Source organism: Aquarana catesbeiana, linkage group LG04, assembly GCF_042186555.1.
Source record: "Aquarana catesbeiana isolate 2022-GZ linkage group LG04, ASM4218655v1, whole genome shotgun sequence".
Taxonomy (NCBI): domain Eukaryota; kingdom Metazoa; phylum Chordata; class Amphibia; order Anura; family Ranidae; genus Aquarana; species Aquarana catesbeiana.
The window spans coordinates 418,422,346-418,437,304 of NC_133327.1; the positions used below are offsets into that span (position 1 = coordinate 418,422,346).

Below are 14,959 nucleotides of genomic sequence, written 5' to 3' on the forward strand. Positions count from 1 at the left end.
GAAGAAGGACAGTTGAGAGCCATGCCTTTGGTCCATGTATCTTTTGTGGAGAGTGTAAGTCCAGTGGCACATTCCTCTCATAGCTGTTCTCTGAAATGAATTGTGCATGCAGCAAAGGCAGAAGGGGAAAAGTCTAAGCGTTTGACGTCACTTTGGAAATGAGGAAACATGCACAGATAGAGCTGCTCACTCCTGTGAGCTGACAGTACAGAAGCCTATTGGTTTGCTTGCTGCCTGCCAGTGGCAACTGACTCCAGCACCTCCCAGCTCCACTGCCTTCAGGAATAAGCTGCTGCTGTTTGCAACACAGTCTTACACTCTATCATACTGCAGCAGATCCAAAACTATACTAGAATTCCTCCAAAACACACAAGCTCTCTGGGATAAAAAAAAAAAGGTGAATGACTTGGGTTGTGATTCCCCCTCCTTTTTCTTTTTTGCCCTTCTCTCTTCTCCTGGATGCTGTTGCTGGACTCCGCAGCACGAGTCTACATGTACAAGCAGCATCGACCAGAGGTTTCAAGGCATTCGGAGGTCACTGAGCTGCAGCTATGGTTAAATGTCTTGTTTAATGGTTGAGGTAGGTAGCACTTTTCTTCATTTTTATTTGTTATGCAAGCTAGGAAAACAATATGTCATTTAAAAAAAAAAAAAAAAACATTTATTTGCCTTTTTTACCACTCTGTTTTTGTTTTGGTGATACAATTATGTTTCCATGGTAACATGTTTCTAGTATTTGCTGTCTTCATCTGTCTTGCACTGGCCTCCCTGACAGCTTTGATTTGTTTATTGGTGATGTTTCTCAAAGGTTCGTCAAACTCCCCAGATGGTAAATAGAATACGCTCCAAATTTACTAGCGCATACATTGGCTGTTATGCTATATATCTTATTTTTACTAGACCTCACTTCTGATGCACACTGTGTACCTGCCAAGTAATGAGCTACAGGCACATATAATAGAAGAGTGGTTTGTCTTGTGCTCTCCTGTACAAAAAAAAAACAAACAATGACTTTATTGGCCAGCGTATTTTATACCGATAACGTCTCTATTTTTATAATCCTTTAAGTGGTCACGTCTGCCTATGACAACAAGCATGCACTGCCCAAGTTATTAGCACTGGCAAAGTGTGGATGAATTATCTGTACATCCCAATGTGTCCTTCTAAAATCATAATTAATATTTACTGCAGGCAGAATTATCACTAGAAAAGTCTTATTCCTGGGCACTAAAATATAAGCAACACACACTTCATTCACAGCCGCATTTTTTCATTCAGCCAATTCAACTTTTTGAAATTGAAAAAAAAAAATAAACAAAAAAAGTTTGTTTTTTCTTAAAGCACACCATTTCACCTTGATATAAAATTTTAGGATAATTTGTTTAGATTCTGAAGTTCAATCTACTCTGTCTGAATTAAAGCAAAATATTCTTTTGGGATTTATTTCCTCTAAACACTGTTTTACCAGCCTGCAAGAGAACCTACTGCTGGTCATATCCATTTGTAAATCTAATAATGAAGCCTTTGTGGCCTTAGCAGAAATGCAGCATTCCTCTTCAAGCGATGCAGAGCTTGTTGGGAGATTGGTGCAGTGTGTGAGTGTACAAGACCCTGCATAGCATGAATGAGTACAACAGGTAGATCGATAGATAGATAGATCGATAGATAGATCGATAGATCGATAGATAGATAGATGGATAGATAGATGGATAGATGGATAGATAGATGGATAGATAGATAGATAGATAGATAGATAGATAGATAGATAGATAGATAGATAGATAGATAGATAGATAGATAGATACATAGATCTGTTTTAAATAGATAGATAGATAGATAGATAGATAGATAGATAGATAGATAGATAGATAGATAGATAGATAGATTAACATTGCTAGATAATTCCTTTTATAACCTGTTTGCATATTAAAACAGCAGCAATGGATGGATAGATAGATAGATAGATAGATAGATAGATAGATAGATAGATAGATAGATAGATAGATAGATAGATAGATAGATAGATAGATAGATAGATAGATAGATAGATAGATAGAGATGGTTAGATAGATAGATAGATAGATAGATAGATAGATAGATAGATAGATAGATAGATAGATAGATAGATAGATAGATAGAGATGGTTAGATAGATAGATAGATAGATAGATAGATAGATAGATAGATAGATAGATAGATAGATAGATAGATAGATAGATAGAGATGGTTAGATAGATAGATAGATAGATAGATAGATAGATAGATAGATAGATAGATAGATAGATAGATAGATAGATAGATCAATTTGTATTACTTAATAAATTCACTTTGTAATTTGTTTGCATGTTGAAACAGCAGGTGGCTATGGATGGATGGATGGATGGATGGATAGACAGATAGTAGATAGATAGTAGATAGATAAATAGATAGATAGATAGATAGATAGATAGATAGATAGATAGAGTAATTGGCGTTGCTAAATAATTAATTTTAAAACTTGTTTGCATGTTGAAACAGCAGCTGGCTATGGATAGGTTGATAGACAGACAGTGGATGAATAGCCCCATTAGATAGATAGATACATAGATAGATACATAGATGGATGGCTGGATATATAATGGATGTTTGGCTAGATAGATAGATAGATAGATAGATAGATAGATAGATAGATAGATAGATAGATAGATAGAGTAATTAGCATTGCTAGATAATTCATTGTATAACTTGTTTGCACGGTGAAACAGCAGCTGGCTATGGATGGAGTGGATAGTTAGACAGCTAGTAAATTGATAGCTAGATAGATACTGTAGATAGATAGATAGATAGATAGATAGATAGATAGATAGATAGATAGATAGATAGAGTAATTGGCATTGCTAGATAATTCATTTTAGAGCTTGTTTGCACGTTGAAACAGCAGCTGGCCTTAATGTTTTGTCTTTCCCCGTACTGTAAATATTCTATGAATCATGACATCACTTACTGCATCGGTTCTCTCTGTCTTTTAAGATATACATTTAATAAAAAGCCATCTCTTGATGATCATAGAAGCAGAACATTTCCAGGAGCATACCTAGGTAAACAACCTTTACAGTTCTATTTGGAAGAGGCCTGCTGTTCAGCTACATAATAAGATAATTACTTACTATGGCTTTGTAGAAGTGAAAAAGTATATCTATATAATAACACAGCCTTAAATTTTAGGTAAATTATATATTTTTATAATGATATTTAACAAAAGAAACAGGTAAATTAATGATATGCTTATATTTTGAAATAATAGTAATTATTTTATATTTGAAAAAAAAAAAAATAGGATGACGGCGCTTATACCCTCAGAATGTATAAATCTATGTATGCTGGATAGCTTGGCAGCCTAAAAGTTTGCCCAATGGTTGGCTTGGACGGAAGGTGTTGCTTTGAAATGTACTGCAGTCTCCCAAGCAGCCCTGGAGTTCAGGACTACATATATTATCAGGGAAAAATGCAGAGGATGTGGTATGTGCTGTGAATGGACAATTGCTATTCTGCAGTGCCTGCTTGGAAAACAGGGACTTTGTGTGTTGCTTATACAGTACGCGACTGGGACATTTCCTTGGCTTTAAATTGTGGGCTCTCTCACTGAGCACATAATAAACTCTTTAATATCAGACTCCAGATGACCTTAGCCTGGCGTTTTTATTAATCTCGTGCAAAGGCGCCGCATTCTAGTATGACACCCTCATTGTGTGAATATCCGGTGTTTGGGGTTGTCAGACACTCCTAATTTGTAAAGTTTTGAATAATAATGAGAGATGGTGGATTTGACATATTGGACACTGGCTATACCCTGGAACAGTGAAATTTGTAAATCCAACTATTAATAGTAAAATTGTGTTATTGGATTAAATTTAGTCCATATGTGTTTTTTTTTTCTTTACAGTATTGAAGTAAAGCAAAATGTTTTTTTTCTCTGCTGTGTGCTTTGTTAATGATGATGTGACTGTGGCACTCCACCACCATCAAAGGCTACTCCAGTTGTAACCACAGCACCACTACGTTTCCTGAAGCCGTTTATATAAATGACTGGCTCATAGCAATATATAGGTTTTTATGCATTACCATGCTCACTCTGAAATCTGTAAACCATTCATTGAGTGTACAGGCAGTCTGTGATCATTGTACAGTTTCTGCACATTTATTCAGATACTTTAGGAAGAACAACGTTGTGTAGCTGTGAAATCAGAAAAATGTGCATTGAGATACAGTGCTTCAATTTTCCTATACATACGGAGGTTTATTTAAAGCTGAACTCCAGGGAAAGGAAAAATGATCTCTTGCACTGGCACTGCCCCTGCCTGCGTTTAGACACGTTTTTAATGCAATTGTAGTGTTTTTGTAATGCATTCCAGTGATTTTAAACATGTTTGAGGTCAGTCACTTTACTGGGTATATGTAAGGGTTTACAACCACTTTAACCCGTTTTTTTATCAGTACTTTTCCTTATTTTGGTTTTTCAAAGCAACAAATAGAATAATAAAGATAAAGGTTTAGTACAGTAAAACACTTTTTGTAATTAAATAATACATTTTTATAGAAGTCTTGCATCATGCCATTGGGGGAACAACTGATGAAGAAAAAGGGACAGAGTAATTTGGTTCCAAAAAGACTGTCAGTCAACCCAAATGAAGGACAGTTGGGAGGTATGCACCAACAATACTCATCTTTCCGGTGCACTTGTTCTCCCTCTCCTCCTGGGTATAGTTTTTCATGCACTTTTCTGACTCAGACTGCTAAACTATCTGCCCTCTAATTAGTTGGTTCCGCAGTCAGAAGGCGGGGACATGCCAGCACACAAGGGATGTCTGCTCACCCAGAGGAAATGGACTAGAGCACAGCAGACCCTTCCTGAGAGCACCCTGCATTATAAAACATGTAAAAATAATGTAACAACATAATATAATAATATACCACTGAAAATTAAAGATGAAATGATGATAGAGTCCTTTTTACTACAGCAAAGAGGAAAAATTGTATGAGGCTTGTCTGTTAAAAGACTACTTAATCCAAAATCCAAAGTTACAGTATGTTACAGAGCTTCTAATAACAATCAGAACTACATCTGCACAATAATTGTAACTTTACAGAACTTAGGCTACTTTCACACTGGGGCGGGGGGGCATTAGCGGTAAAGCGCCACTAATTTTAGCGGCCCTTTACCGCTGTTAAAGCTAGTGGGGTGCTTTTAACCTCCGCTAGCGGTCAAATAAAGGGTTAAAAGCGCCCGCAAAGCGCCACTGTCGAAGCACTTTGCAGGCACTTCGGCAGCAGTGCCCATTGATTTCATGGGCAGGGGTGGTGGAGGAGCTGTGTATACACCGCTTACCCACCGCCCGAAGGATGCTACTTGCAGGGCTTTCTTTCCTGTCCTGCAAGCGCACCACCCCATTGTGAAAGCACTCAGGCTTTCACACTGGTGTCAATTGAGATGCGCTTTTCAGGCGCTTTACAGGCGCTATTTTTAGCACAAAAACACCTAATAAAGTGCCACTGTGTGAAAAGTGTCTTAGAGCAATTCTTTAAGATGTTTCTCAGGAGAAGGATTCATCATCATTGACTGCGAGCATTTCTGAACAATCTCAGAGTGAGCCTGTCCAAGGACTAGCTGAGCTTCCTCTCATTAACATACAATGCAAAAGGCCAGAGTTTAAATATTTATTTCTTTGTTAAGCCCCACACACACAAGCCGAATGCTGGGTGACATTGGCCGGTTCAATAGAAATTGGCCGTCATTTGGCCCTTGTGTAAGGCAGCCGGACTGACAAAAGCCAGACGTTTGGCCGGCTTCTGTCGGACGAGCATGGTGGAAAACCGGCAGCCGACTGGTTCCCAATCAGCGCTCTTAGCCAATGGCTGATTGGAGTGTTCTGGTGGGGCCGTCCCCCTGTCAGAACACAACAGCTCAGTGGGGGAGATTGCTGTACTAAGCTGACAGGTTTTTTTTTTGAACGGAAAAAACTCATAGTGTATACCAGGCTTAAGGACAGATAGTGTTCAAATCTAATTTACAACGGATAATGAGATCAGCCAGCACAGTTTAGACAGGGTTAACCATGGCAAACACAGCTTCCCAGCCCCCTCAAAAGAGAAAACTGAAGATACAAAGAGTAACCAAAATAGGAGCTTCAGTGCTGGATTTTCTTAACGCTGAACCAAATCTTCCAATCATTTACATCCAAGTAAGCTGCCTTCTTATACAACGTACACACGGTCGAACTTTTCGACCGGACTGGTCCGACGGACTTTCTGACGGACTTTTGACAAATTCCCTCTGATTTTTTACGAACGAACTTGCCTACACATGACCGGACTACGGACAGACTTGCCTACACACGACCGGACTTTCCGGCAGACTATGTCCTCCGGTCTTCCCGACGGAGTTACGACAGACTTTCCGAATGAACGGACTTGCCCACACACGAACAAGTACGTTCATTTTGAACGTGACTCGGGTACGACGGGACTAGAAAAGGAAGTCAATCTCGACGCTTTTATTGGCGAGATTGACACCTTGCAAGCCTTGTCGCAGGGCATACCAGGCCCTTAGGTCTGGTATGGATTTTAAGGGGAACCCCCTACGCCAAAAAAAGGCGTGGGGTCCCCCCAAAATCCATACCAGACCCCTATCCGAGCACACAGCCCAGCCGGTCAGGAAAGGGGGTGGGGACGAGCGAGCACCCCCCCTCCTGAACTGTACCAGGCCGCATGCCCTCAACATGGGGGGGTGGGTGCTTTGGGGAGAGGGCACCCTGCGGCCCCCCCACCCCAAAGCACCTTGTCCCCATGTTGATGAGGACAAGGGCCCCTTCCGACAATCCTGGCGGTTTGTCGGGGTCTGCAGGCGGGGGGCTTATCGGAATCCGGGAGCCCCCTTTAACAAGGGGGCCACCAGATCCCAGCCCCCCACCCTAGGGAAAAAGTGTCAATAAAAAAACACACTAGACAGGTTTTTAAAGTAATTTATTAGACAGCTCCGGGGGGTCTTCTTCTGACTTTGCTGCTCTCTCCGGCCTCTTCTCCCAATGTCCGGTTCTTCTCCCGCTCTCCGGCCTCTTCTCCCAGTGCTCATAGTGTCCCCAATCACCAATGCACCAGTCGCCAAGTTTTCCTGATCACCGTCACACCAGTCCCAGTGTCACCAGACCAATGTATGGCAGCAACAGTGGTTCCTTATCACCGCCACACAAGTCTCTTTGTACCCAGACCTGGTGTAAGCCAGCAAAAGTGTCCTTATTCACAGCCACCCCATTCTCAGTGTCACCAGAGCAGTGTAAGCCAGCAACAGTATACCTGATTGATGCCACAATAGTCGTCAGTGTCGCCAGACCAGTGTAAGCCAGCAACAGTGTTCTTGATCACTCCCACACAAGTCACAGTGGCACCAGACCAGTGTAAGCCAGCAAAAGGGTTCCTGATCACCACTATACCAGTTCCAGTGTCACTGGTGACCAGTGCAGCCAGCAACAGTGTTCTTGATTGCCTTCACACCTATCTCAGTTTTACCAGACCAGTGCAGCCAACAACAGTGTTCCTGTTCACTGCCACACTGGTTCATTGTTGCCTCTGCCTGCACTGACTCTGGCCTGTTTATTGACCACATTTCTGCCTGCTGTCTGGACCAGTCAGTTGACTGTTTGCTGACCATGTCTCTGCCTTCTGCCTGAACTGACTTATCTGCACGTCCCACTGACTAAGTTTTTGTGAGACACCAGTCCCAGCCATCCCCTGCAGACAACTGCACTCCTGGAACCAAAAACTCTTTTGTTTTTCTTTTTCTCAGCCTCCCATACTTCCTGGCCAGTGAGCATGGCATCACTGGGGGCCGCCGCATACAGCCTAGGCTTCCTTTGCTTAAAGGAACTGCTACAGATGATGCTACACTAATCTATATTCCCTGACCACTCATACAGAGGAAATCATTACAGTACACTGAGACAAAAAAGGGGGGGGGGGCGTACTTAGTGGGACTTTATATGAAACGTATGTGAATATGTCTCCATCCGTGATTCAGTAGAAACAAAAGAGAACTAAAGTGGGACTTTATATGAGGTATGTGCGGCAGCAGAAACGTAGTCAGTCAATGTAAAAAACTGGTTGATTGATTTGTGTGATACACAAGATGCAATGTCTGATACGTAATTAGTCCAAATCACAAATATAGTATCTCCATAGTAAGTAATACTAAGTATGCTCATGCTGTGTCTAAAAAATATTGTGTTAATTTGACAATGTTCTGTAAAAAAAACAAAAAAAACATTTTCCCACTTTTTCCAAAAAACTTGTGGCAAAAAAAAATTAAGGTCTTCAAAAGACTCACCATGCCTCTTAAAAACCACCTTGGGGTGTTTACTCTCCAAAATGTGGTGATATTGTGGCTGCTTCTACTATCCCAGTGCTCCAGGGCCTCTAAAAATGTGAAATGTAGTCAGGAAATTAGATGTGTAATTTATGTCCCTAGAAAGCCTGAAGTTACGCCTTGGATTTTGAGACTCTCTATGTGGTTAGGCTGTAAAGTCTCATACATGTGGTAGCTCCAGTAGCAGAATGTGTTTTGGGGTCTAATTCTAAGTATGCCTATGTTGTGTGTTAGAAATATCTTATTAATTGAAAACTTTGTGTAAAGAAATACATTTTCATTTTGCATTTTCCAAAAACTTGTGGCAAAAAAATGAAGTCTTCAAAAGACTCACCATGCCTATCTTGGGGTGTTTGCTTTCGAAATGTGGTCATTTTGTGGATGTTTCCACTGTCCTGGTGCTCCAGGGCCTCCAAAATTGTAGTAGCTAGTCAAGAAATTAGGCACCATGGTAAATTCACTTGGGACATACTGGTACATCGTGCAGTGGCATGTTGCCTTGTAACTCCAAAGGGGGAAGCACTGGTAGGCCAACTGACCACACCAGCATGGATCTTCTTCTGTACTTGGCATGGACAGTTTACAATAACAAGGAAAGGGACTGACTGGGTCACCAGATATTTCTAAGTAAAAAAAGGAAATACAACTAGGACAGCTTTGAATTAAATATACCTAGTTGAAAAAACAGACACATTTTAAAAAAATTTTTTTTTAGGGTAACATACACTTTTAGGATAAAGCATGTGGAAATGTGCATGTATTGCAGAGATATACTGCATATGTATTTTTTTTTTTTTTTTTTTACCCTGACATATACGATTTAAGCTCAAGCAAGCACATTAAAGCAGAGCCTAATCCAAAAGGGGAAGTTCTGCTTTAAGGCCTCACCCCCTGCTCCTTATTAACAAATTTCACTTTTTTTTTTTGAGGGGGGGGGCGAATGAAAGGGTTGCCCTGGTCTTGTGTGGTACAGAAATATGGGAAATTCCCCTAAATGGACTTTAAAGGCACTCAATTGATGTTGTATAATAAAGAATATATAGCAAGGTATACAAAAATATATAAAACAATACATACATTTTATTTGTAGAAATGCAATAAAAACATTTGTAACGAGACATTGATTAATCTATACAGTGCATATAACATGTCATAAAGAAAGATATATGTAACAAAACCTCCTCACACCCTACGCGTTTCGGTCTGCATACATAGTCCTTCTTCAGGGATGTAGAGAATTAGAAGGGGTTCAAATATGTTTGGTTGGTAGAGAGGTTTAACAATGTTTCGTTGATTCACATAAAAGCTTGCAATTAGAGTAGCACCAAATAATTGAAATGGTGGAAAGGCTGTCTTGGGATAAACAACGGATCATCAGAATGGTATATGCAAAAAGGAGGATAGGTCTGTATCTTTAAGAGGGGAATCCCTCCTGTACTCCACAGCAGCAGTACGGCCGAAGGAATATACTGAGGCAAAAGGGGATCCCTTTATGGGAGCAGAGTAAAAAACAGACCATCCACACGACCCAAGTCCAGCGAAATGATGCCTGGTCTTGTGTGGTACGGGGTTGTATATGACCAAGAATACAAATGTAGCACTGCCCCCTCGGGGTTTGCTAGATTATGCATGTTCTCTTATGCCGCCATGACCCTGTGAACTCTCCAGCCCCTCTGACACTCTAGCTTCAGACATGTTGTGTATACCCTTTAACCACTTGACAACTGGGCACCTAAACCCCCCTCCTGCCCAGACCAATTTTCAGCTTTCAGCGCTCTCACACTTTGAATGACAATTACTCAGTCATGTAATACTGTACCCAAATGAATTTTTTGTCCTTTTTTTCATACAAATAGAGCTTTCTTTTGGTGGTATTTGATCACCTCTGGGTTTTTTATTTTTTGTGCTATAAATGAAAAAAGACCGAAAATTTTGAAAAAAAACGCATTTTTCTTAGTTTCTGTGATAAAATGTTGCAAATTATTAATTTTTATTCATAAATTTTGGCCACAATTTATACTGCTACATATCTTTGGTAAAAAATAACCCAAATTAGTAGATATTATTTGGTCTTTGTGAAAGTTATAGAGTCTACAAGCTGTGGTGCAAATCATAAAAAATTGATCACACCTGATGCACTGACAGCCATCTCATTTCTTGCGACCTGAACAAGTCAGGAAAGTACAAATACCCCCCAAATGACCCCTTTTTTGAAAGTAGACATTCCAAGGTATTTAGTAAGATGCATGGTGAGCTTTTTGATGTTGTCATTTTTTCCAACAATTCTTAGCAAAATGAATATTTTTTTTTACCCACAAAATTATCATTGTAATAGGTTATTTCTCTCACATGGCTTGTGTATACCACAAATGACACCCCAAAATACATTCTGCTACTCCTCTTGAGTATTATGATACCACATGTGTGGGACTTTTTCACAGCCTAGCCACACAGAGAGGCCCAACATGCAGGGAGCACCATCAGGTGTTCTGGGAGCATAAATTACACATCTAACTTGTTGACTATCTATTACACTTTTGAAGGCCCTGGAGCACCAGGACAATGACACGTGACACTGACGTGGCACTGATGACAGATGGCACTGATACCTGGCACTGATGACACTGATGTGGCACTGATGACAGATGGCACTAATACGTGGCACTGATGACACGTGACACTGATGACAGATGGCACTAATATGTGGTACTGATGACACGTGGCACTGATGATAGATGGCACTAATACGTGGCACTGATGACACGTGGCACTGATGACAGATGGCACTAATACGTGGCACTGATGACAGTTGGCACTAATATGTGGCACTGATGACAGATGACACTAATACGTGGCACTGATGACACATGACACTGATGACAGATGGCACTGATATGTGACACTGATGACACGTGACACTGATGACACTAATACGTGGCACTGGGGACAGATGGCACTGACAGGTGGCACTGGGGACAGATGGCAGTGGGGACAGATGGCAGTGACAGATGGCAGTGGGGACAGATTGCAGTGGGGACAGATGGCAGTGGGGACAGATGGCACTGACAGATGGCAGTGGGGACAGATGGCAGTGACAGATGGCAGTGACAGATGGCAGTGGGGACAGATGGCAGTGGGGACAGATGACAGTGGGGACAGATGGCACTGACATGTACTGTGTTCACTTTTTTTTCCGTTTTTTTTCTGACACGCTGCAGCCATTAGCTCTCCCTCCTCACACGCTGTCTGTTTGAGGAGGGAGAGACGGCGATGAGAGATGATTTCATAGGTTTACATATGAGATCATCTCGCATTGGAAGCTCTGATCGCGCTGTAAACGGCCGCTATGATTGCCCATTTACAGCGATCTGTGACTGGCTGTGTCTCCTTTGATCCATTGGAGAAGAACAGCCAAAATAGCTTTGGCCATACGTCTCCTTTAAAATCTAAAATATATAAACTAAGGTGGTGACACGAACTTTATGGAAGGAGACGACCAACCCGCATCCCTTTGTACATATGCAGTAGAAGGTTTTTCCTCTTAAGTGGGATTTTAAAGGGCGGAGGTCTCAAAAAAGTATAACAGAAAATATAAGAAGTTATCAAAATTTTATTATATCAAAGATTTAAAAGTATGACATATGCTAAGTTGAGAACAATGAATAAAAGCAAAAATGGATGCCAAAATTTACAAATAATGGAAATACAACCAGGATAAACACGACAGGTCGACAGAGCTACACAAAACCCCACAGAGGCTGTATCAGCAAGGAGCCAATTTGACAGTGCAGGCCCAACGCGTTTAGAAGTTTTTTGTAAGGATTGCGACCTCTTCTTCAGGGGCTGGAGGTAAGGTGTATATCTGTCTGAGGAACATTATTGTAGAAAAGAGACAGAGAAACACACAATGAAAACTGTTATATATCAAAAATAATACATATATACAATTATTTACATGGTAAGGCTATGGTGTAGTAGCAAAGAAATGTTCTAACCATGCTATTGCAGGATCAATATCATATGGCATCCACTTTAGCCGAGGGGAAGGGAGAGAATGGTTAGCCACCGGGGACCAGACCCGAATGTCAGCGCCGCTGCCGCAAAACCAAGACCGCCAGCAGATCAAGACCAGACACAAAGGGCGTCACGTCCGTCAGCTGAGTTGTACGTTCTCTTTATCAGCTAAAGACCAAAAAAGGGAGGGGAGGGTTTATGTATGTGGGACAAAATAGTCCCAGAAAAATGCTCTGGTATTTTAATAGATAGAGGATACCCCCTAATAAGTTTGAAAAGGGGGGCTCTAATAAGTATTGGGTTATACATACCTATTATCGCATGAAGACTAAGGTTGTCTATGTGCTGACTCCTCGAGCGGATATACAGCAACTGACAACACCCCAGATATAGGGGCTGTGGGAGGTACTCTGAGTTGACAACAGGAGAAAAAGAAAGAGAAAAAGGAAAAAGAATAGTATGATAAAAAAGTGTTGCTCAAATAAGTATTTTTCTCCTGTAAACAAACATCCATAGGGGTCCTATAAACATACCTATTGGTGCATAATGGAGAGTTGATCCCTGTGCTGATTCGCAAAAAAGTGTTCTCTAACGTGGCTGATAGATCTTAGATACCACACTCCAGGAGAAAATAGCAAAAGAGCACCTATGTTCAGCAGCTACAATGATACAGAAAGGAACATATGTCCCAATAATAGATAGAGGCTCTTAGATATATCAAGGAGCATAAGTTATAGTAGTATCTTACAGCTCCATAAGCAGTACTGATGCTCAGTCTGTATGTGCATACTGCAGCTCCATAGGCTATTCCAAGTAAAGCTTAATTATAAGTGTAGAGAAGAAGATTGTATTCTTTACCTTGAGCATGTCATAGCAGCTGCACCATCAGTTTTGTATCCTCCCAGGGTATGAGCTGACAATCTTGTGTGTGATTTAAGTAGTGCTCCTGATTAGGAGCACATATGGAACAGCTGACTCCACTGGGAGCAGCGTCATCGCTGACAGGAGGAGCCGCCCTCCGAATCCCCGGCGCGCAGACCAGCCCCCCCGCCCCACACACGGGTCCAATCCAGGAGCGGAATACGTCACATCCTGGAAGGGAAACAGGACCCGTGCTAGGAGGGGACTGATGTCTGCGTCGGGCACCCGCGGCGCGCAGATGGCCATGACAACAGGATAAACATATCCCGGTCATCGGCGATCATGTATAGAGAGGCCGAGCATTAAGTGACTAAGAGTGGCAGCTTCGGCCCCCGTGCGCCGAGTGCCAGATCCGAGCGCCGACAGACGAGGTCCCCTACGCCGCAGCGCTCCCAGATCTGCATCCCCGATGGCACACACACCCCCCCAGCCCCCAGGACAAAGCAGAGTACCGCCATATTAACCCATGGATCGCCACACAGAAAGGACAATAAGGAGAAAGGGTCAATACAAGCATAACATATGGCTGGAAGCATGTACTGCAGAGGGAAAGAGGGGAGAGAGATTTTAATCTAAAATATATAGTAAAAGCAGCAAACTCACATTTAGTTGTGCCATTCCTAGCACTGAACAAGTAGTATAGGTCCAATTGTTGATTGTAATCTAGTTTCATATAGTGTGTGGAAGGTCACAGGGAGGTTATTGCTTCTGACAAAGTAGGGCTTATGCAACACGTTGGACAGAGTTGAGTCCTTGCGATGTCATCATGCACTGGAGGTTGCATGCGCAACAGCTATTAAAGTACTGAAAACTAATACTCATCTACCAGCAGTTAAAAAAATATAATTGCTATAGAAATGCAAAGAATAATATGTACAGAGTTGGACTTTAAGGCCGCATGCACATTTGAGCTAAAAAAATGCCTGTTTTATAGGCTTTTGACTTTTTTTCTGCCTCTAAACGCTCCTCCATGTTGACCTTTGTGTCCATGCACATGCTCACTTGGTCTCTTCTGTCATAAAGGCTTCCTCCTGCTTGTCAGCTGTCTTTGACACTAAGCCATTCATGCACAGCTCAGCGTACATTTATGACCCCAGATCTGTGTCACAGTGATGGGGACTCATGTTTGCATGCGCTAGAGTGACACCATTATGGTCCAGCCATTCAAGTGGCCAAAGGCACGGAACTCGGAAGGAAAACTGGGAGAAGACAGAAGCGCCTGAAGTCCACTGGAATCAAACTACAGTGCTGGAAGGCTTCTTTGGCAGATAAGTCTGGCATAATGTGTTAATATGCCATACATACCATCCCTAACTCTTATCATCATGAAATGTTTTGAGAGGCTCCTATTATCACATCCTAAGGCAAGCATTCCTGTTGATCTGGATAAGTATCAGTTTGCCTATCGGGCAAATAGATGCACAGATGATGCAATTTCTATTGCATTGCATGCTGCTTTGACACATCTTGAGCACTCAAACACGTATGTTAGGATGTTATTCATTGATTTTAGCTCTGCATTTAACACAGTAGTCCCTGACAAATTAGTGAAAAAGTTAAAAGCTTTGGGCCTATGTCCATTGCTGCACTCATGGATTATGGATTTTCTAACAAACAGGCCACAAATGGT

The 14,959-nt window shown here is 41.6% G+C and overlaps 1 protein-coding gene across 1 annotated transcript in view; it reads left to right on the forward strand.

Annotated features, from left to right (window-relative positions):
- Positions 1-204: 204 nt before the first annotated feature.
- The window catches only part of PDE7B (phosphodiesterase 7B), a 478,356-nt gene continuing 463,601 nt past the window's right edge, over positions 205-14,959 (forward strand). The window contains exon 1 of the mRNA XM_073627328.1: positions 205-580. Coding sequence (XP_073483429.1) covers positions 560-580 — 21 coding nt within the window. The 5' untranslated portion in view covers positions 205-559. The remainder of the gene's footprint in view (positions 581-14,959) is intronic.